The sequence below is a fragment of the Adiantum capillus-veneris genome, chromosome 6, assembly GCF_014529385.1.
Source record: "Adiantum capillus-veneris isolate H3 chromosome 6, ASM1452938v2, whole genome shotgun sequence".
NCBI lineage: Eukaryota > Viridiplantae > Streptophyta > Polypodiopsida > Polypodiales > Pteridaceae > Adiantum > Adiantum capillus-veneris.
In genome coordinates, this window is record NC_140936.1 from 65,077,066 (window position 1) to 65,097,432 (window position 20,367).

Below are 20,367 nucleotides of genomic sequence, written 5' to 3' on the forward strand. Positions count from 1 at the left end.
GTTCAGTCAAGTCAGTCTAGAATAGGAAGTGATCTGGCACTTTTGTGAGTCTGTTTGCACACCGTGCATGTCCAGACACTTAGAGTAGATGCATATCCTCTGGTTGCCATCAGGAGCATTTTTACAGTGCATAGACCTATTTTCCCTATTTTTGACATTTTTCACTTATTAGTTTTAAGTGACTTTTGTTGGGAACTAGGTAGGGCAATTTTGCTAATGAAATATATAAGCAACCTAGCGCTAGCACTATTCGGTAGAAGAGGCAGCAGGAGCACTTGCTCAACAGGCACCTTCTCAGCAAGACCCCCCTAGCAAGGCCTAGCGTTTTTACAACACAACATCAACATTGGCTTTTTTGCACCATAGACCAGCCCTTGCGTTTTTGCAAGCAGATCAGCCCCGGCGACGATAGCAGACAGAAGATCCCCTAGCGTTAGCAGATCCTACAGCAATTAGCAGATTTCCACCGCAACAGAAGATTTTGTCCTGGCGTTTTTGCATCTGCAAGACACCTCAGCATTTTTGCAGATCTTCGCGACAGAATCAGCCCTAGACTCAGCGTTTTCAGTTTTCAGCAGTCAGTTACAGCAGAAGAAGTCTCGAACTTCGCAGATCCTCGCCGCACGGTGAGATCCATCAAGGTTTACAGTTTCAGCCCGGAAACAGCGCGGCGTTGTCGCATCGTTGCCATCGACATCGTCACCGACATAGAGTCAGAATTTAGCAGATTTCAGCCATTAGCGTTTTCAGATTTCAGCCCGCGTCTCGTCGTCGTCCTCATCGTCGTCGACATCATTGGCAAGTCCAAGCATTGTAATCAATAGTAGACCGCTCTTACCATAGAGAGTGGGGCCCTTGGAGGAGGGTTTGAAAACTTTTCTGGTGTCGTATTCTTCTCTTCGTTATCTCTCAGTCCCAGAATCTTCATTCACAGTGTTTATCCACTTTGTTTGTGATCACTTGCACTCTCTCATTAAAGGAATGGAAGGCTCTCCCTTCCCTAAGTAAAAGGAACCTTGAGCACAATTCGGAGCACTCATCTTGAGCAAAGTTCAATATCCATTCCGCTGCACCTTACAGTCAGTCAGTTGAGGAGGCCCGACGGGTTAGTTGCTTCAGAGCAAGAGGACATGCGTATCAGTTGCTATTGACTTTTACCGTGATTTACTGTCTGCAGAGCCCCAGATAGAGCGTCAGGATGCATGCAGAGAGCAGGTGTGGGCACAGATGCCTTGTCTTGTGATTGAGGAGATGCGTCGGAGGCTTGAGCTACCTCTATAGCTAGAGGAGCTGCACACGGCTCTTAGTGCACTCCCCCGTGGTAGCTGTCTAGGTGAAAATGGCTTGACTCCTAGCTTTTTCTTGGAGTACTGGGACTTGCTTGGCTCAGATCTTTGTAGTGATTTTCAGTACATCCTGCACGCAGGTGAGATGCCTGACAACATGAGTGAGGGCCTGATTTTCCTCCCTCCCAAGGAGGGTGGCTCCTTGGATGAGATTCGACAGTGGTGCCCCATCACCATCCTCAACTTAGCCTACAAAATTCTTGCCAAGGCTATGAGTTTGAGGATTTAGCCACTTCTAGAGAGCCTTATACATGGGACTCAGACAGGTTTTGTCAAGGAGCGTAGTATCCTTGACAACATCTTTACTTTTTGGGAGGCTTCTGCCCTCGCGCGGCTCCGTGGTAAGGGTTTGGTGATTCTTCTTCTCGATTTTGAGAAGGCCTACGACAGAGTTGACTGGGATTTTTTGGAGGGCACTCTTCGCAGGATGGGCTTCTCAGATGCTTGGATCAGAGGGGTGTCAGCTTTGTACAGACGGGCACACAGTCGGGTGCTTTTAGCAGGAGGTAGACGTGATCGTTTCATGCTCACACGTTCGGTCAGACAGGGCTGCCCTCTTGCCCCCTTCCTCTTTCTGTTCTATGCTGAGGCGATGAGCAGGTTTTTGGTTTCCTAGCAGGTTGGTTTACGTGGCTTAGCGCTCCCTATTCGGGGAGATGAGCTACTGGACTCTGAGTTTGCAGACGACATAGCCTTGTATTTGGATGGCCAGGAGGCCAACCTACACAGGTGTGAGCAACTCTCGAGACTTTCTGTCGTGCATGTGGTGCGCTGATCAACTGGAGAAAGACAGTGGCTTTCTCGGTTGGTAGTGCTATTACGCCCGATTGGATGCCAGGTGAGGGTTTCAGGTGGATTCCCCCAAGGACTGCAGTTTTGTACTTGGGCTGTCAGGTTGGTTTGGACTTGTCTCCCGAGCAGCAGATTGCTCTCCTCCTCTTGTCTATCAGGAGGAAGTTGTTGCATTGGAGCTCGGCACGACTTTCTTTGGTAGGCAGAGTTGTAGTGGCCAACCAGGTGTTGTTGGCTACTATGTGGTACGTCACTTCTTGCTGGATCTTCTTGAGCTCTTTATTAGCCAGGTAGAGAGGCTGATCAGGAACTTACTTTGGTCAGGGCGTGACTGTCACAAAGTGATGACGTGGTGGACAACAGAAACCCTAAAATTCCTGCAAACCCTAATTTCTGCCCAAAACCCTAATTTCCGAAAATCGCGGAGGCTTTTTTTAAATTTTTTATTTTTTGGAAAAATGATGAGCGACGCGAATTTTGCTTTTTTTTTATAAAAGAAAGAGAAAAGACTCTCTAAGAGAGAGAGAACTGATGCTTTTTATTTTAAAAGCTTTTGGGGCTCTGCTTTTGGGCATCCTTGTATCTTTAAATAAGTGGTGAGGGCTTCACTTCTCAGAGCATCTGGACGTAGAGTCTGAGAGTGAAACCCTAACCGCTCTCTTGTACTTCGATGATTCATTAATACAAAAAGAAATACTGAAAGGGGCGCCAGTCTTTGGGGCCAATATCTCTAGGCACGGAACTCCGCCGGGCCAGTGCAAATCTATTGTGATCTGTGAATTGTTTTGAAGTGGTTATTTGGTGCTGTCGCGGTTGATTCTTGACTTGGAGTGTCCAAGTCTGTTACAGTGACACTCAGATAGCTCGGGCCAAAGTGGCATGGCAGGTCATCACTCTTTCTTGTTCTCAGGAAGCATTGGGGATCATAGACCCAACACAATAGAGCAGAGCCCTTCTTGGGAAGTTCATCGTCAGAGGACTTCTTCGGACTTCCAGGTGAGGAGCCTTGGAAGGAGTTCTTGCTTCAGTGGCTTAGTGCTAGGGTGCCTCAGGCTCGAGGCCCATGGCGACCCTTGGCTCGATGGATTTTTCACAGAGATGCGCAGAGTTGGCTTGAGCAGGAGATTGGAGGACCGCTTCGCTGTGAGTCTGCTCCGATCCTAGGAGCAACTGCGGCGAGGCCTGGAGCAGCGTCAGCCCACTTGCACGGAGGAGCGCTTGAGACAGCCCCTTGTTTGGAACCCCATGGTTAGCACTCAGAGAGGCCACTTGGTTGATAGTCGGCCTCATGTTTCCTAGGGTCCCATGGCAGAGGGTCCAACACGCTCTCTAGGTGACTGGTTACAGTTTTCAGGCTTGTCAGAGGAGCTTCAGGGCATTCAGTTACAGGGCATGAGAGGGGTGCAGAGCATGTGTCACGACATCTCAGAGGCAGTACCAGCTGAGTGGCTCACACCTCTCAAGTCAGCAACGCCCAGATGGATGGGAGCCTTCACGCGTTTGGAGGTTCTTATCTCAGTTCGGACTTGCTCAGAGACTATACTCTCCCTGTTTTTCGAGCTACAGGGTGAGGGACGCTTACACAGAGTTGCAGAGAGGCCCCGCAGGTGGCAGAGTGTTGTTTTCAGAGGATTCGCGTGGTGGGCATCTGTGGGAGGACTTGTGTCATAGATGCCGACCGAGCAGCTCTTGAGACTGGCCACTGGCGATTGTGGGCTTGGGAGAGCTGTCCACTAGCACGAGTACAGTGGGATCTTGGAGAGTGGCTGTGGAGGGACCCATTCTCCTCTACAGACCATCCAGGATTCCCTTTCTTTCAGTACACTGCTCGACTGGGACGTCACATACTGGCAGTACAGAGAGAGGCTCGTCCTGCTGCAGCACCTCATTGGCAGGAGGAGGGTCTCACTGTGAGACTCTCATAGCTGAGTTCTTGGCAGCTTTTTGGGAGAGGTTGTGGGACTCCAGACAACCGAGACGAGTCACTTTGTTCCAGTGGTTGGTTGCACACAGAGCTACAACAGTTGGGAGCTGGCTTGTTCATAGTGGTCTCTCGGCCGCATGTGTAGCTTGTGACCATCTTGTGGAGAGTCAACGTCACTGTCTTTGGGACTGTCCTTTGGCACAGCAGGTGTGGCTTCGTGTCCTTCGGTTGCTGCCAGCTCTTTCCACAGCTCGGTAGTATACTTGGGGAGCAGCTGCAAGGCAGAGTCAGCACCAAGGCTAGTATTCTGCGACAATAGTAAGCGTGCCTAGTAACGCGTATGGTTGGTGTTTACATCGCAGCGGATCTACATCCGTAGTATTCACCCCGTTTGGAGGAGTTTATGCATCCACAAGCATTAGAAGTATAGAAAGAATCCAAAGATAGAAGTTCGGCAGTTGTGCCTCACCTTTAACAAGGGGGGGGGTTTGTCACGTGCGCACTTCACTTGTTCTACGTGGACATGCTTCTGCTACAGTCTAGCATGAGTCTTAGCTTAGGACCTAGCCTGGCACCTTTGTGAATATTCAACCCCAAAACTTGAAGATGAAGAAAGAGACACTCTTGTCGGCTTTGTGAATTGTAACAAATGGTCAGCCATGCCGTGCACCCTTGCTACCCATTGGCCGTGCCAAGCACCTTTGCCTCCTTCAGCAAACAAAGAAAATTGACCCTGCCACATAAGCCTTGCTTGTGAGAGGCTTTGAATGGATCCTTGCTCCTTTTTCCAAGCATAATCACATGTAAATCTGTGCTATGTTCATTAAGCGTGGTATACCTCTGCAAAATAAATTTGAGATCAAGCTAATAAAAATTATACGTACTTATCCACGATTGTGTCGACCAATTGGGTTTGTCCTTCTCTACTCAATGCTTGATTAGATGCTCCATACCTTGGTCGTACGAATCCGTGCTCTGTAGTCAAACACAATCGATATATTAGGGCCAATCTATTGCCCTTGCATTGTCGATACACCCTCTTTTTTAGGCACTTGGCCTTAAAAGCTCCAAGAAGCAACTCAAAAATCATGACAGTGTTGAAGTGCATAAATCGTCTGATATCAATAATTGTTGGCACATAAAAGCGTCTACTTTAAAATCTGGACCAAAAGCAGTTTTTGTGCATAAAATCCGCCATGTCAGCAGCATCCGTACACTATGCCACAGTATTAGGCCATACTTTGCCAGGCCCGCACTGTCCATACAGTCGTGTGCAGCATTTCATGGGCAGCTGTGCTCAGACTTGGTGTTAAATATTGCTTCGGGTTGGTTTCTACTTTGCTATCGTTGGCTCCAATCATGCCATGCCATCATTTTGTGACAGACAGAAAACTTGGGCAAATTTCAACTTTCAAGCTTTCAAAGTTCAAGAAATGATTCAGAATGGGCAGGCTAGTGGGCCTCTTATATATGGAGGAAGAGGCCCTATGTGGGGGGCCAGAAACTGCCCATAAAAAATGGTCAAACAGTGGAATGGTGACCACTGCGAACTGCCTTCCAGATGGGGAGCTCCAAACAGGCGCAATGTGTCCCAGAGCGTTTTTGTGGTAACAGACTGAGTCATGGAATGCATTTTGTGTTCTGGTTTTCCGGGGGCCCTTTTGGCATTCCCTAGTTTCAATGATTTTGATGCCTAAGGATGATCTTGCATAAGACTGGAGATTTTTTTGTTTTCATAGTATTTTGCATATACTCATTTACGTGAAATGAAAAATAGCAGTAGAATCTTTAAGGATTTGTATATGTCTTTTGAATGTTTGAAACATCAAGATGTTTCAGGGAGGGAAGTGAAAGGTCTCCTTGTTGTAAGATTGCACAGACATGATTAATTATTGCAGTTTTATTCTGCCAGAAATTTGCAGCGATTAACGGGATCCTGTTTCCAGGAGGGAGTGCAAGCCTGCGAGATGGCCTCTTTTATCGAACAGCAGAGAAACTTTTCAAGGTTTGTTCCAAAGTGCTTCACAAATTTTAGCGAGAGTCGGTCCATGTGTACTGTATGTCGATTATGATTGTTGTCATTAATTCTCTTGCAGATGGCTTTGGAAGAGAATGATAAAGGAGATTACTTTCCAGTATTTGGAACCTGCTTAGGATTTGAGCTATTGTGCATCATCGTAAGCCAGGCATGTTCTCTAGATACCCCTCTTTTGTGGTGGTATTGCATTGCAGGACGTCTGGTCTCAACTTTAAAACTGGATGTTGCATCTAGACATTTTCACATGTAAGTGTTCTCTATATGATCTGAATGGGACAGTGATTGTGGTTAGGAATGCTGCAAATAACGGCATATGTGGAGCATTTTGGCACTCATCTTGTGTTTGTGTGCGCACATGTTATGTATGCACGGGTAATTCAAGATCACAGAACAAAAACATCATGGCATGCTATTGATTTTTGAAGGATCATGATGTGCTTCAAAGATTTTCCGCTCAAGGGCAACCATCAACTCTTCTTTTCAAAAACGACTGGTCAAAGCAGCGTAATATGTTCAAAGAGTAAGCAGGGTAATATGGTCAGGCAATTTAATTATATGCTGGGCATTTTATGCAAAGTAGAAATAGGTAAATTTTGAGGTCTTACAGATTGGGAGATGCAGATTTCTTATCGTAAATCAACTTATTGTGCTTGAAGGTTCCCCTCAAGACTGATTGAGAAGGTTAGCACAGAGTCCCTTGCCATGGAGAATCATCAGGTAGGCTTGCTCGCTTAGTCTTGATATGCAAAAAAAACTCATTTACTTAAATCTTAGTGTAATGATCTCCAAAAAGTGCTCTTCCGCTCTTTACAGTTTGGTATTTCACCAGAGAATTTCACTACCAATGAGGCACTCTCAAGTTTTTTCCGGGTGCTTACAACCAGCCTCGATAAGAATCACAAGGTATGTCCTCTTCTTGAACAAGGTCTGCTTAGCTCGTAAACCTTTGCACTTTTAGGTCTTACAATTATAGGCAAGTTCTTCTCACTTTCAAGTTTGACAAGGATTGATTTAAGGCCTTGCTAGTAGAAAGCTTTGCTTTTTGCATTTTTGTGGAAATAAGAATGTAGATGCAAACGAAGGGGAAATTCATCAAATTTTAGATAAAAATGACCTTTTACCTTTCCAGGATTTTCTTATGGATAATATGTATAATCATAGGTGACCCTATGCAAGCAACCATTTGCTTTTCCCATGGACATCAATTGTGCTGTTTTATTGGTTAATTTCCATCTTTTCACTTATCAGTTTGATTTATGGAGTGTCTTATAATTGCTAAATCTTGCTCAATAGTTTTGCACAAGCTTTATAATGTAAGGCATTTGTAGATGACCTTTAAAGAAGTAGATATTTTTGAGTATGCCAGTCCAAATATTTTTCATATGACTTGCATTTCTATGACATTCTTCTCTATCTGTGTAAAAATTAGGTGTTTTTTGTTCTTTGTTTTTGAGATCTTTTTGAATTTGTTATAGAACATCCGGGTTACTTGTTTGGTATGGCCATCTTATTTCCTTGTTGAAAAGGATACTTGTGTGAAACTGGTGGGACAGGCAGTAACCGTGCAAATCACCAGCTAGACGACAAACAACAAAACTAAATGACTTGCACAATCCAGTTGGTGAGACCTCTGCTTAACCCCTGAACTTGGCACCCCTTGTGGTATTTGTTTCAAAATTAACCCTGACAAACAGTGTGATCACAACTCATCCTCTTGGGGTTATGTTTGCAAACTATACACAAGGATTTCTTGGCTTCAAGTTCACAACTCAGATTGTAATGGGGGTCTTTATACTGATCGTAAAGCAGTACGCAAAAAGCGTTGCCAGGCTGAGAAGAATGCGCCACAAAAGCAGGCATAATCCCTGCTTTCCCTTAATGTGCACAATGTTGCTTTTTGGTAGAGAGCAAGGGTCTTTTCGTTTAAGTGGTCGACCCAATTGCTTTTTTTATGCTGATTTTTCCAATTGGTTGCCAGCTGGTTGCCACATAGCAGTGTTGCCATATTGTGACGTTGTGACGTGTTTTTGAGGAATGGTGCAAGCCACCCTAAAAAGTTTGAGAATTGTTTTTAAATGCTTTTGTGACCCTTTGGATGTACATAAAGCATGCTTGTACAAAGTGTACAAAGGCGGTGTGTGCGAGGTGTCTCTACGCATGCGGGCCAGTTGTGCGGGGTACATAGTTTTGCTGTTTTTGTACATAGAGGTGTCGAGACTTCAAGGAGTGCTTTAAAAATATGAACAAACACTGAACTTTTATCAGCTTGGGGTCGTGAGTGAAGAGGGATATTCAGCTGCAAAGAAGAAACTACGTGTTGCTACAGCCTGCGATGAAGGGTGGGGGTTTTGGTGTAGAGGTGTCCCTCTTGCCTTGCGAGAGCCTGGTGTGGTGAGTTGAGAGTGTCTCTCTTGTCAATGGGCTAATGAAAGTGGGTTCTTAGCTCTGCATATTGACCTCTCTTCATCTTGGTTTGAGGTACGGCAGCCATGTTGTGCATAGTTCCCTTTGGTACAGCTAGTCGAGGGTAGACTATGCGCTACAATTCCTTGCTTGTATAGATGCAAAAGGGCAAGGTTTTCTCCAAGTTTTCCATCACTTTTTCTGAGTTTTTTTACTGAACTTTGTGGGTTTTCAAATTGGGCTTGATTTGGATGGGTTTTGGTCAAACTATGTGTATATATGGAAGTGCCTATGGAGTCTCTACTAGCACATGGAGGGGCGTTTGAAAAGAATTGAAGCCCTTGGTTTTATGAGAAGAAGTGCAGAGATTTCATTTTTTTTCTTTACTTTTTTCCTTTGGTTTTCTTTGTTCCCTTGCTTCCTTTAGTGCATCCAAGTATAGTGGGAGTTGTAGCGGTGTAGAGGGAAGTTAGTCGAAGCTAGTCGAGGCTCAGTGCAAGTGAGGGTGTCAAAATTTGCGAGAGAAGATCAACCCATATTATCTTGAGAGAGCTATTCTCTTCATCCTCTTTTCTTGGTGTTGGTTTGAGGTGTTGTACAGGCTAGTCCCCCAAGCCTTCACATAAACTGGTGTCTCCATTGAGGAGAAGAGAATCCTTCTAATAGGGTTTTGATCTACAGATTGGCATCCATTTGAAGATCAACTCAAGTCCTATGGTGGGAGATGGGTATGAAGTCTTTAAAGGTGAGACAGGAGAAGATGTGGACAAGTTCATCCGAAGGATCGAATTGATTGCATTGAAGAGCAACAGGGACAATGGTGCATTCAAGGCACGTTTTGTGAGTTTGCTACTTGAAGGTGAAGCACGTGAATGGTATGAAGATAGGGTTGAAGATGATGTTAAGGGAATTGGAATCTTCTTTCTCATGCCTTGAGAGAAGAGTTTGAGAAGGAGGATGATCCTAAGTATTTGTGGAGAGAGCTAAGCAAGCTGCAACAAGGAGAACATGAAGACATTAATGTGCACATAAACATGTTTGAAGCTTGTTGGAGAAAGATCATGAAGGGACTTAAAGAGAATCAAATACCCCCTGATTTCTTGAAGAAAGATAGGTTTGTAGTTCTCTTACATCAAAGCATTAGAGACAAGGTGGAGCTCAAGGACCTAGGGACCTACAATGAGGCAGTAAAGGTTGCTAGAGAGCAATGGAGAAAGAAGGTGAGAAGGCATGAGATGGCAAATAGGGAAAGAGAAGCAAATGTACATCAAAGGGATGGTTATGTATCAATGAATAATGTGGTCGAGCCTTTGCCTTTGGATATGCATGTTGAAAGGGAAATCCATGTAGAAGCTCCAAGAGTGGACATTAAAGGATAGGAATCTATTCTCCAAGACATTCAAAGATTGACAGAGCAAATAGGAAACCTCAACCTTGCTATGCAAGCTATCCAACAACAAGTAAGAAGACCTCAAGGAGAACGGCCTCAAAGGAATAGAGGTGATAATGTGATGTGTTACAATTGTGGGGTGAGAGGGCATATATTGCCCAATTGCAATCAACCAAGGAGAGAGCCAGGAGTTATATATCCTATCATACAAAGGCAAATAGGTAATGAAGGCAATGTCAATGGAAATGTGCAACCGCTCCAAGGCCAAGGACATGCACAACAATAGGGACAAAATCAAGCTCAAGCACCTCCACAATTTAATGTAGGAATTTTGGAGGTAGTTGAGGAGAGAGATGAAGATGATGAGGTTGATGTCTTTGCAAATAAGAGAACAAGGGCACAAAAATCAGGAAGTGAAGGTCTTTTCAAAGAGGAAAGAGCAAGGACAAAGCCAAGGAGAGATATAGATAAAGGCAAGGCACCTATGGAAGAGGCTGAAAGTAGTAAGCATGCAAAGGTAAGAGCAAGGAGAAGGAATATAGGCATGGATGATTTTCAGCTTGGGAAGGGTCAATCAGCATACAACCTCTTAGAAGACTTGAAGAAGAACAGGGACGACATCTCATATGGGCAACTCTTGCATTTAAGTTAAAGTATGGGAAGACAGTGGCATAAACTAGCTAGTGTTAGAAGGGTGAAGGTAAAGACGCGTGATGCACATGTAGTGCAACTTCATAAAGTTACTGATGTTTTGCCTGTGGTTGATGCTTGGATACATGGAAGGAGGGTGAATAAGGCTTACATGGATGGTGGAGCCCAAGTGTGCGTTATGACAAAGGAAACAATGCAACAATTGGGATTGCAGCTCACAGGCAAATCCTTGTTTAGTGTGATGATGGCAAATAGTAGTAGAGTGAAATACTTGGGAGTCATGTATTTTCAAATTGGGATTGCATATGAAGATCAAAAGAAGACCAGCTTTTTGACCCCATGGGGAGTGTTTTGCTATAGGGTGATGCCCTTTGGCTTAATGAATTCTTATGCAAGCTTCCAAAGTTGGATGGGCATAGTGTTGGAGCCTTACCTTGGAAGCTTTGTAAAAGTTTCTATGGATGAATTTTGTGTTTACAATGATAGAATGCTTCATGTGCAAAAGCTTGATATGGTGTTTAAAAGGATTGATGATGATGGGGGTCAACTCAATCCTTTGAAATGTAAAATTGCAAGAGCTAGAGTGACACTTCTTGGCCATGAGATAAGTGAGAATGAGATAGCTCCAGATTCTGCAAAATTGGAATGTTTGCTTATGATGGAGAGTCCTAAAAGCACAAAGGAGTTGATGAGTTTTGTACAAAAGCTAAGGTACTTGTCAATGTCTTTTTGTATGCTTGCTGAATATGTGCACCCTTTACAGGAGGCAATGTCAAGGAAAAGCTATCTATACTACCTTTGATGATGCCTCCTTGTTGGGATGAAATGTTTTACTTGAGCTTAGCGTGGGTGAGCATGCTATTGGTGCGGTATTGATGCAAAAAGGAAAAAAGAAATTTTATATGAGGCCTGTTTACTACATAAGCAAGGTGAAGAATGATGTACAAAAATCTTGGCATGAGATCGAGCAATTGGTTTGGACATTGGTATATGCAACAAAAAGGTTGAAATTTTATCTTGTTTGTAAGCCTTTTGTGGTGTTGACATCATGTAGCTTATTGCCTCATGCACTAAGGTATCCTGAGCATAGTCCTAAATTGCAAAAGTGGATACTTAGTTTGCAGCAATTTGACATGAGCTTCACTAAGGAGAATAGTGTGAGAGCAAATATGGCGGATATGCTCACTTTTAAAGAGATTCATGTGAGGAATGAGTTATTTGGAAAAGAAGATAGTACCAAGTCCAACTATGCATGTGAGCTTCAGGATGTAGAGGGTACCTTGTACTTTGATGGGGCTTTCAAGAGGAGCATTAATAAGGGCACTATTGGTTATGTATTTGTGGATAAAGATAGCATTGAATGCTGGTTTGGAAGCCAAGAAGTGGATGTAAAGAGTAATAATGAAGCTGAGTATGCAAGCCTCTGTTTGGGATTGGAAGAATGTGTCAAAAGGCATGTAAGAAGGTTTTTAACTAAAGGTGATGCTATGTTGATTGTGCGGCAAGTTCAAGGTACATGGAAAGTGAATCAAGAAGGCATGAAGGGCTGGTTTTTCATAGTGAGGAAGTTGTTAAATAAAGTCTTTTGCTTCCTTTCAAATATGGCATGTACCCCGAAACATGAATTTAAGGGCTCATGAGTTGGCAGAACAGGTGTTCACAAAGGATGTGCATGCAGTGATAATTAGAGAGCCAAGGTATCTTGGAAGGGAATCCCTCCATGAGGAAGAGCATGTATTGCAAACGGGTTTTGCAAGGAAGGGATTGGCTTCTCAACAAAGACATGAAATCACACGAAGAGCTATGAGGTACGTCTTGGTTGGAGAGCAAATGTATCACAAGGGGGCTGATGGTGTTATGAGCATAGTTACATGGGACGGCGGGTCGGGGTCGGGGTCGGGAACGGGAACGGGGACGGGACGGCAAAAGTCAAGAAACGGGGACGGAGGTCGGAACGGCAAAAAAAGAAGAAGATTTTTTTTGGCATTTTTTGACCTACACACATGCAACACACATAGAGCATCACTTTGACCACAAATTTACACTAATTAGACCAAATAACATGAGTGATATAGACGCAAATGTGCTTATAAAACATTGAGAAATGAGGACCAAAGGGTGGCTTTTATAGCCATTGGGGTGCTTCAAAGTTCAAACATATGGCTATTGGAGAGGAACTAGCCACTAGAAATGATCAATTTTTCAAATTTTTAAAAAAGTCTCCTGCCGTCCCCTACCGTTCCCTGCCGTCCTGGGGACGTTTTGCCTACGTTCCGGCCTCGCAGCCCTTTTGCCGTCCGTCCCCACCCGTCCCCGTCCCGGAATCTGGCGTCCCCCGTCCCTAGGGTCCGTCCCCTCCGTCCCCTGTAACTATGGTTATGAGAAGAGCTCTCTACCATGATGGAAATTTTTGATTGCTTAAAAGCATGTCATGAGGAAGGATGTGGAGTTTGGAGTGGAAATTACGAGAAGGAAAGTATTGAATGCTCAACTTATGTGGCCAAGTATGAATAGGGATGTAGTGCATTGGTGTAGGAGTTGTCATGAGTGCCAAATGTATCAGAAGAGAAAGTTGATGTCCGAGCCTTTGAGACATACTGTAAGCTATGGACCTTTTGAGAAGTGGGGTGTGGATGTAATTGGTCCTCTTCCAGGCACTAGAAATGGGAAGCACTACATACTTAGTGCAGTGGATTATTTGACAAGATGGCGAGAAGCAAAGGCTAGTAGAGGAGGGGCTACAAGCAAAGATGTATGCAACTTTATCTTTGATTGCATATGTTGTAGATTTGGAGTGCCATTGGAGCTTGTAAGTGATCAAGGGAAAGAGTTTAGAAATGACCTTATCACTAAATTGATGGAGAAATTGGAGATCAAACATAGGGGTATGCTACTCCTTATCATCCACAATGTAATGGATTGGTGGAGGCATTCAATGGAGTTTTGCAAAAGATATTGTTCAAGCTTGTGGGAGAGCACCCAAAAGATTGGGATATGTATTTGGAGAGGGCATTGTGGGCATGTAGAGTGACTCAAAAATCATCCATGGGGTTCACTCCATTTCATTTGGTTTATAGCGAAGAATGTGCTATGCCGGTTAATGTGATGCTTCCTTCATTGGAGTTCATTTTGAAGCATAGTTTGGTTGAGGAGGAGCATGTAAAGGAAAGATTGGCATCTATGCATAGCCTCTTGTTGGATAGAGAAAGTGCCATTAGATACTATGAAGACGAAGGGCTGATGTATTCAATGAAAAGATAAAGGCAAAAGGGCTATGTGAAGGCATGTTGGTTATGAGGTATAATAGTGATTTGGACAATACCTTTCAAACAAAGTTCAAGGCAAAGTGGGAAGGTCCTTTTGTGGTGCATAAGGTGTATGATAATGGAAGCTATCAACTCAAGGACTTGGATGGAAAGATGCATAAGGCAACAGTCAATGGGATCAGGCTCAAGCCTTATGTGACAAGAATCATGTGATGAGGCAAGAAATGCATATGGAACACTTGAAAGTGTCCCATGCTTGTTGGAGGGGCAATATGTGATGTGTTTTTGAGAAATGGTGCAAGCCACCCCAAAGACTTTGAGAATTGTTTTTAAATGCTTTTGTGACCCTTGGATGTACATAAAGCATGCTTGTACAAAGTGTACAAAGGCGGTGTGTGCCAATTGTCTCTACGCATGCGGGCCAGTTGTGCGAGGTACATAGTTTTGCTGTTTTTGTATATAGAGGTGTCGAGACTTCAAGGAGTGCTTTAAAAATATGAACAAAAATTGAACTTTTATCAGCTTGGGGTCGTGAGTGAAGAGGGATATTCAGCTGCGAAGAAGAAACTATGTGTTGTTGCAGCTTGCGGTGAAGGGTGGGGGTTTTTGTGTAGAGGTGCCCCTCTTGCCTTGCGAGAGCTTGGTGTGGTGAGTTGAGAGTGTCTCTCTTCAATGGGCTAATGAAAGTGGGTTCTTAGCTCTGCAGATTGACCTCTCTTCATCTTGGTTTGAGGTATGGCAGCCATGTTGTGTATAGTTCCCTTTGGTGCAGTTAGTCGAGGGTAGACTATGCGCTGCAATTCCTTGCTTGTACATACGCAAAAGGACAAGGTTTTCCCCAAGTTCTCCATCACTTTTTTTGAGTTTTGTTGTTGAACTTTGTGGGTTTTCAAATTGGGCTTGATTTGGATGGGTTTTGGTCAAACTGTGTGTATATATGGGAGTGCCTATGGAGTCTCTACTAGCACATGGAAGGGCGTTTGAAAAGAATTGAAGCCCTTGGTTTTATGAGAAAAAGTGCAGAGATTTTCATTGTTTTTCTTTACTTTTTTCCTTTGGTTTTCTTTGTTCCCTTGCTTCCTTTAGTGCATCCAAGTATAGTGGGAGTTATAGCGGTGTAGAGGGAAGCTAGTTGAAGCTAGTCGAGGCTCAGTGCAAGTGAGGGTGTCAAAATTTGTGAGAGAAGATCAGCCCATATTATCTTGAGAGAGCCGTTCTCTTCATCCTCTTTTCTTGGTGTAGGTTTGAGGTGTTGTAGAGGGTAGCCCCCCAATCCTTCACAACGTGTTTTTTGATGATGATGCAGACCACCCCAAAGTTGTTGGGAGAAGCATATGTGATGGTTTAGAGTCCCTCATTTATCTAAGTTTATGTATCCAAGTGAATGATCCCATCTATTAAATTGGTCCTTTTATGTACGTTTACTTATTTGGTATGTAAAGTTGGGTCGGTCAAATTCATTCAGAGAGTAAATAAGAAACTACCCACATTTTAGAATCATCTAACTCGTTGCCATGAGCTTACCAAGAAAGGAGTTCCTTTCACTCGGGGTCGGAGATAGATTACAGCCATTGAATGTCCAAAGGAAAAGCTAACCACAGGACCAATCTTGGTGTTGCTAAATGTTCAAAAGTCTTTTAAGGGCATTGTGATACTTGTGGAAGTAGTCTGGGAGCAGTTTGGCAATAGGACGGACATGTGGTTGCCTATGAGACCAGGTTTCTCACTAAGGCTGGGACAATAGCCCTGATAAACGAGAAGAAACTTTTAGCAATTATCCATGCTTTGAGTTCTTGGAAACACCATCTGCGAGGTGCTAACTTCACTGTTCATGCGCCATGCGGATCATTAGAGCTCGAAGTACTTGCTAACTCAAGCCAAGCTGTAAGATAAATTGATGAGGTGGGCAAATTTTCTGTCTTCGTTCTACTCCATATGGTTGATTTACAGGGTAAGAAGAATGTGTTCACAGATGCTTTATCACGCTAGCAGCAGGTAGCAACTGCCACTACTTTACTTTATCGAGAATTTGACGATATGAGGGGGCCAGACTTTTACAATATGCTTGACAGACTTTACAATGGAGAGAGAATCTTCGGATTTTCTCTACCACTTCTTGTACAATGTCTAAGCTTTCTTCCAAGAAGAGAAGGCCTACTACTTTCCTACGTAATACTAAAGAGACCAGATAACCGCAAGCGTCACCACAAGATGCAGGTTTTCAAATCCGGTGACCAGGATGTTAAGTTTGACAGTTACACAGGACGGAGGAGATGGAAAGCAACTTGTGGTTAGCCAAGATTCTGGAAGGTAGACAAGCCAGAACATGGACTCAGTTCAAATCGAACAATTCCTTCCGCTCGACTTCGAGAAGGACATCCGGAAGGAATGTGACTGACTCGCCTAAAAGGAACATGAGAAAGTCATGGCTTATGGTCGCTTCTTTTGAAAGTTACGCCTTTCATGAAGATTTCCGATGAGGAAAAGATGCGGAAATTTGAAGTAGGTTTTCAACTACCGCTTCGAAAGAGCATGAAGGTGTGTCCCCATGATACTCTTGACCGGATGATGGAGTCAGCAATCATTGCCGAGGATATACATTCCAATGGTACCCCCAGACGGATGGAATAAAGCACATACCGTGCAAGGCAAAGAGCGGTCAACGATGACCATGGCGACTAAGGCGAAAAGCATACCCGTGAGGACCCGGATCAGTCTATGAAGCCCGAGGGTACCGAAAAACGGCTTAAGTATCTCATGCCCAACCAAGTGCAAACCTTCAAAGAGCAAGGAAGGTGTGTGAGAAAGGACACATGAAGACTGATTGCCCTGTTCGAAAGCAAAGGCAGAAACAAGCATCTTTGAAGAAAGAACAAGGGAAGCAAGAATCCGCTTCACCGAGCTCCAATTCTATTCCTCCTGTTCTAAGGAATACAAAATTAGAAAAAGGGAAGCGTCAACTTCTAAAGGGCTGGGGATCTGTGAATAACCAGCAGGTTTTGATCCTCTATGACCCTGGATCAACGGACAACTTTTTCTCGTTGGATAATGTAGAACTCTTGGGCCTCACACCGGCTCAGCTTAGAACTCCGTTCACATCCGGAACGACATTCGAGGGGTTGACTACCAATGCAATTTCCGTGCAAGGAGAGCTCAATCTTCGGATTGGCGAGTACAATGACCGCGAATCGTTTTTGATGGAACCCATCGAGGGATGTGATATCATCTTGGGTATGCCATGGCACTACCATATGCAACCAATTTGAGTTTGTGGCAAAGACACTCGCTTCTGAGCATCAAGGAAAGAACATAAAGTTTTTTGCTGATGCTGGGGATTGGCTATTCCCTATTGTAAGCCATATCTCCTTAAAAAAGGATTGGCTATTCCCTATTGTAAGCTATATCTTCTTAAAAAAGGAAATAAAGAAGTGCGTTTCTGCTTACTTGATTTACACACAGGAAAAGGATAAAATTAACGAGGGTTCTCTCTCTAGTTTGAAAATTAAACGTTTTCAATCTATTGAAAGGTATAATGACTGTTTTACGGACACTCTTCCGGAGAGGCTACCTCCGGAATGTCTGGAACATCACTGCATTGATCTCGTATCGGGTAGCTCTCCTCCAAACCAAGCCCCTTGTAGGATAAGTCTTGCTCAGAAAGAGGAAATTTTGAAGCAAGTTAACGAGCTTTTGAAAAAAGGTCTAGTACGACCCAGTACTTCACCCTATTGCTCTCCCGTTTACTAGTGCAGAAGAAATATTGCACGTTTCGAATGTGCATAGACTACCAATCTCTAAACAAGATCACCATCAAGAATCTCTTTCTGATTCCTTAGATTGATGATATTCTCAATAAGTTGCAGGGTGCAAGCATCTTTAGTTGTATTGACTTAAGGAGTGGGTATCATAAACTACGAATCACCCTTGAGAATGTCCATAAGACTGCTTTTCGCACTACCTTTGGCCTTTATAAATTTTTGGGAATGCCTTTCGGCTTGACCAATGCTCTTGCCACATTCAATCGAACGATGGATCAAAAATTCAGCCCACACCGAGCTTCTACAGGAGTGTTCTTTGATGGCATACTCGTCTCTTGAAGACAGAGGATCCATACTCACTTGGTTGTGAGAGACTATATGGCTTTCCGTGAGAAAAAACTCACTTTTCTTTGCATTTACATGCAACTCATGCTTATGCAGTTCTTGAAACACTATATAGAAGTGCTTCAGATGTTCCTCCAGCCAAGATCCAGACGGTACAAGATTGGCGAATTTCCACTATGGAACATGATGTACGTAGCCTTTTGGGATTATGTTCCTATTATTGGAGGTTTATCCGAGGCTTTGCTCATGTAGTAGGACCACTTCATGACCTAACAAGGAAGAAGATTCCCATTAGATGGGGATCGAGACAACAAGGGGCCTTTGATCTGGATAACATAAGAATATAAAGAAGATGTCATCACGGCTTGGCATCATTTGAGAATGACCAAGAAAGACACTTTGGATGACTAGTGCTAGAGGTTTTGGGATATCTATTTGCCAATGTCCTCATGTCGGAGGGTCACTTTGAAGGACCAGATTGAGCAGTTTTGCTATCGTTTTTCAAAAGAGGTTCGACGGTATTGTCTGCAACAGAAGTTTGACTCCATTCAGAGACTTATGGGACATGCCAAGCAAGGTTTTCGTATGTATGCTAGCTCATTGACCTATCCTATGGACAAGCCAGTGTACACCTCAACAGGGCTAGTCTTTCAAGGAACTGAAAGAACCAAGGGAATCAGATGAAAGTTCATCAGAGGATTTCAAAGAAGTAAGGAATCATCTGAGAGTGCATACGAGGGTTCCAACGAAGCGAGGGAATTAGATGATGGTTGGAAGAAAGCTCTCAGACCAGAGGAACTATGCAAAAAGTACAGTACTAAGAAAATTGAGAGAATGTTGGCTTCAATGAACATTTTTCCATTATTAGAGATATATTTAAATGCCGTCTTGATGAACAAAGAACAAGCTAAAAGGCAGAGAAGATAGTACCCAGATCAATTCACTGAGCTAAATACTAGGGAAAGATCTGCTCAGCTAGATGAATGACCACTGGAGTAGCAAGCACAAGATAAGTTTGACTTCAGACCGCCAATAGTGGAAACCAGTGAGGCGGACTCAGAGGGGAACCAAGGAGTCGATCAAATAGAAACACAAAATGAATTACTAGAGTTGAGCAACCTCTACAATGATTATGCTGTTGGCATTAGGACTGAAAAGGAGGTTGAGTCATTGGCTGACACATGCTCTGTACCCCCCTCATGCCGCGTAGATGGATGCTTTGACTCTCCTCAGGAAGTGCTGTAAACTGCAATCAATCTCCCAGGGTGTGGGCAGAACCCCCTGCCATGGGACCCCATGAGACATGGGGTCTACTGCCAACCATGTGACCTTGCTGTGTACTGACTAAAGGGTTCGAGACTGTCTCAAGCGCTCCTCAATGCATGTGGGCTGGTGCTGCTCAAGTCCCCCCCTCAGCTACTCCCAAGACCGAAGTAAGATCAACGCGATGGTCCTCCCATCTCTTGCTCAAGCCCACTCTACGTATCTCTCTGAAAATCCAACGAGTGGAGGGGCTCCAAGGGCCACGTGTCTGTGGAACTGTGCCTTTGATCCTATATAACAAGAGCTCTTTTCAAGGCTCCTCCCTTGGAAGAAAACCCTTGACAATGAGTTTCCCAAGGAGGGCTCTACTCTGCCGTGTTGGATCGATGATACCCCCCCCCCCCCCCCCGAGAGCAAGGTAGGGTGATGACCTGCCAGGAGACTTTGGCACGAGCCGACTGCGTCTCTCCTTGTCCACAAAAAGTTCTTGATTAGCCTCTCTAGCTGGCTGATACAAGAACTCGAGAAGATCTTGGAAGATGCGATGTACCACATGGTGGCCAGAAGCACCTGGTTGGCCACAACAGCCTTGCCAGCAAGAGAGAGCCTCGCCGAGCCCCGCTGTAAAAGCTTCCTCTTGATGGCTAGGAGGTGAGGGACAGTTTGCTGCTTTGGTGACAAGTCCAAGCCAACCTAGCAGCCCAAGTAGCGATCGGGCGTCCTTGGAGGGATCCAACAAAAGCCCTCTCCAAGCATCCAGTCAGGTGTGGGAGCATCACCAACCCAAAAAAAAACCGTCTTTTGGGAGTTGATCAATGCTCCCGACGCACAACAAAACACCTTTAGAGCCTGCATACACTTGCGTATTGAGCGTGTAACCATGAAGCGTTCCCCTCGACCTCCTGCTAGCAACACCTGACTGTGAGCACAGTTGTAGAGAGCAGACATCCTTCTGATCCATGCATTTGAAAAACCAATCCTGCGCAAAGTGTCCTCCAAGAAGTCCTAGTCAACTCTGTCATAGGCCTTCTCAAAGTTGAGAAGGAGCACCACAAGATCCTCTCTTCATAGGTAGGCGAGGGCAATCGCCTCCAAAAGGTGAAGATGTTGTCAAGGATACTACGCTCCTTGACAAATCCCGTCGAGTCTCATGTTTGATGCTCTCAAGTAGTGAATGAACAGAGTAGGATG

At 44.3% G+C, this 20,367-nt stretch overlaps 1 protein-coding gene across 2 annotated transcripts in view; it reads left to right on the top strand.

Annotated features, from left to right (window-relative positions):
* Positions 1-20,367, top strand: part of LOC147455628 (gamma-glutamyl hydrolase 1-like) — a 52,024-nt gene that overhangs the window by 23,895 nt on the left and 7,762 nt on the right. For both annotated transcript variants that reach the window (XM_086514363.1, XM_086514362.1), the window contains exons 2-6: positions 5,975-6,067; positions 6,159-6,248; positions 6,526-6,620; positions 6,757-6,817; positions 6,914-7,003. In XM_086514363.1, coding sequence (XP_086370489.1) covers positions 5,975-6,067; positions 6,159-6,248; positions 6,526-6,620; positions 6,757-6,817; positions 6,914-7,003 — 429 coding nt within the window. The remainder of the gene's footprint in view (positions 1-5,974; positions 6,068-6,158; positions 6,249-6,525; positions 6,621-6,756; positions 6,818-6,913; positions 7,004-20,367) is intronic.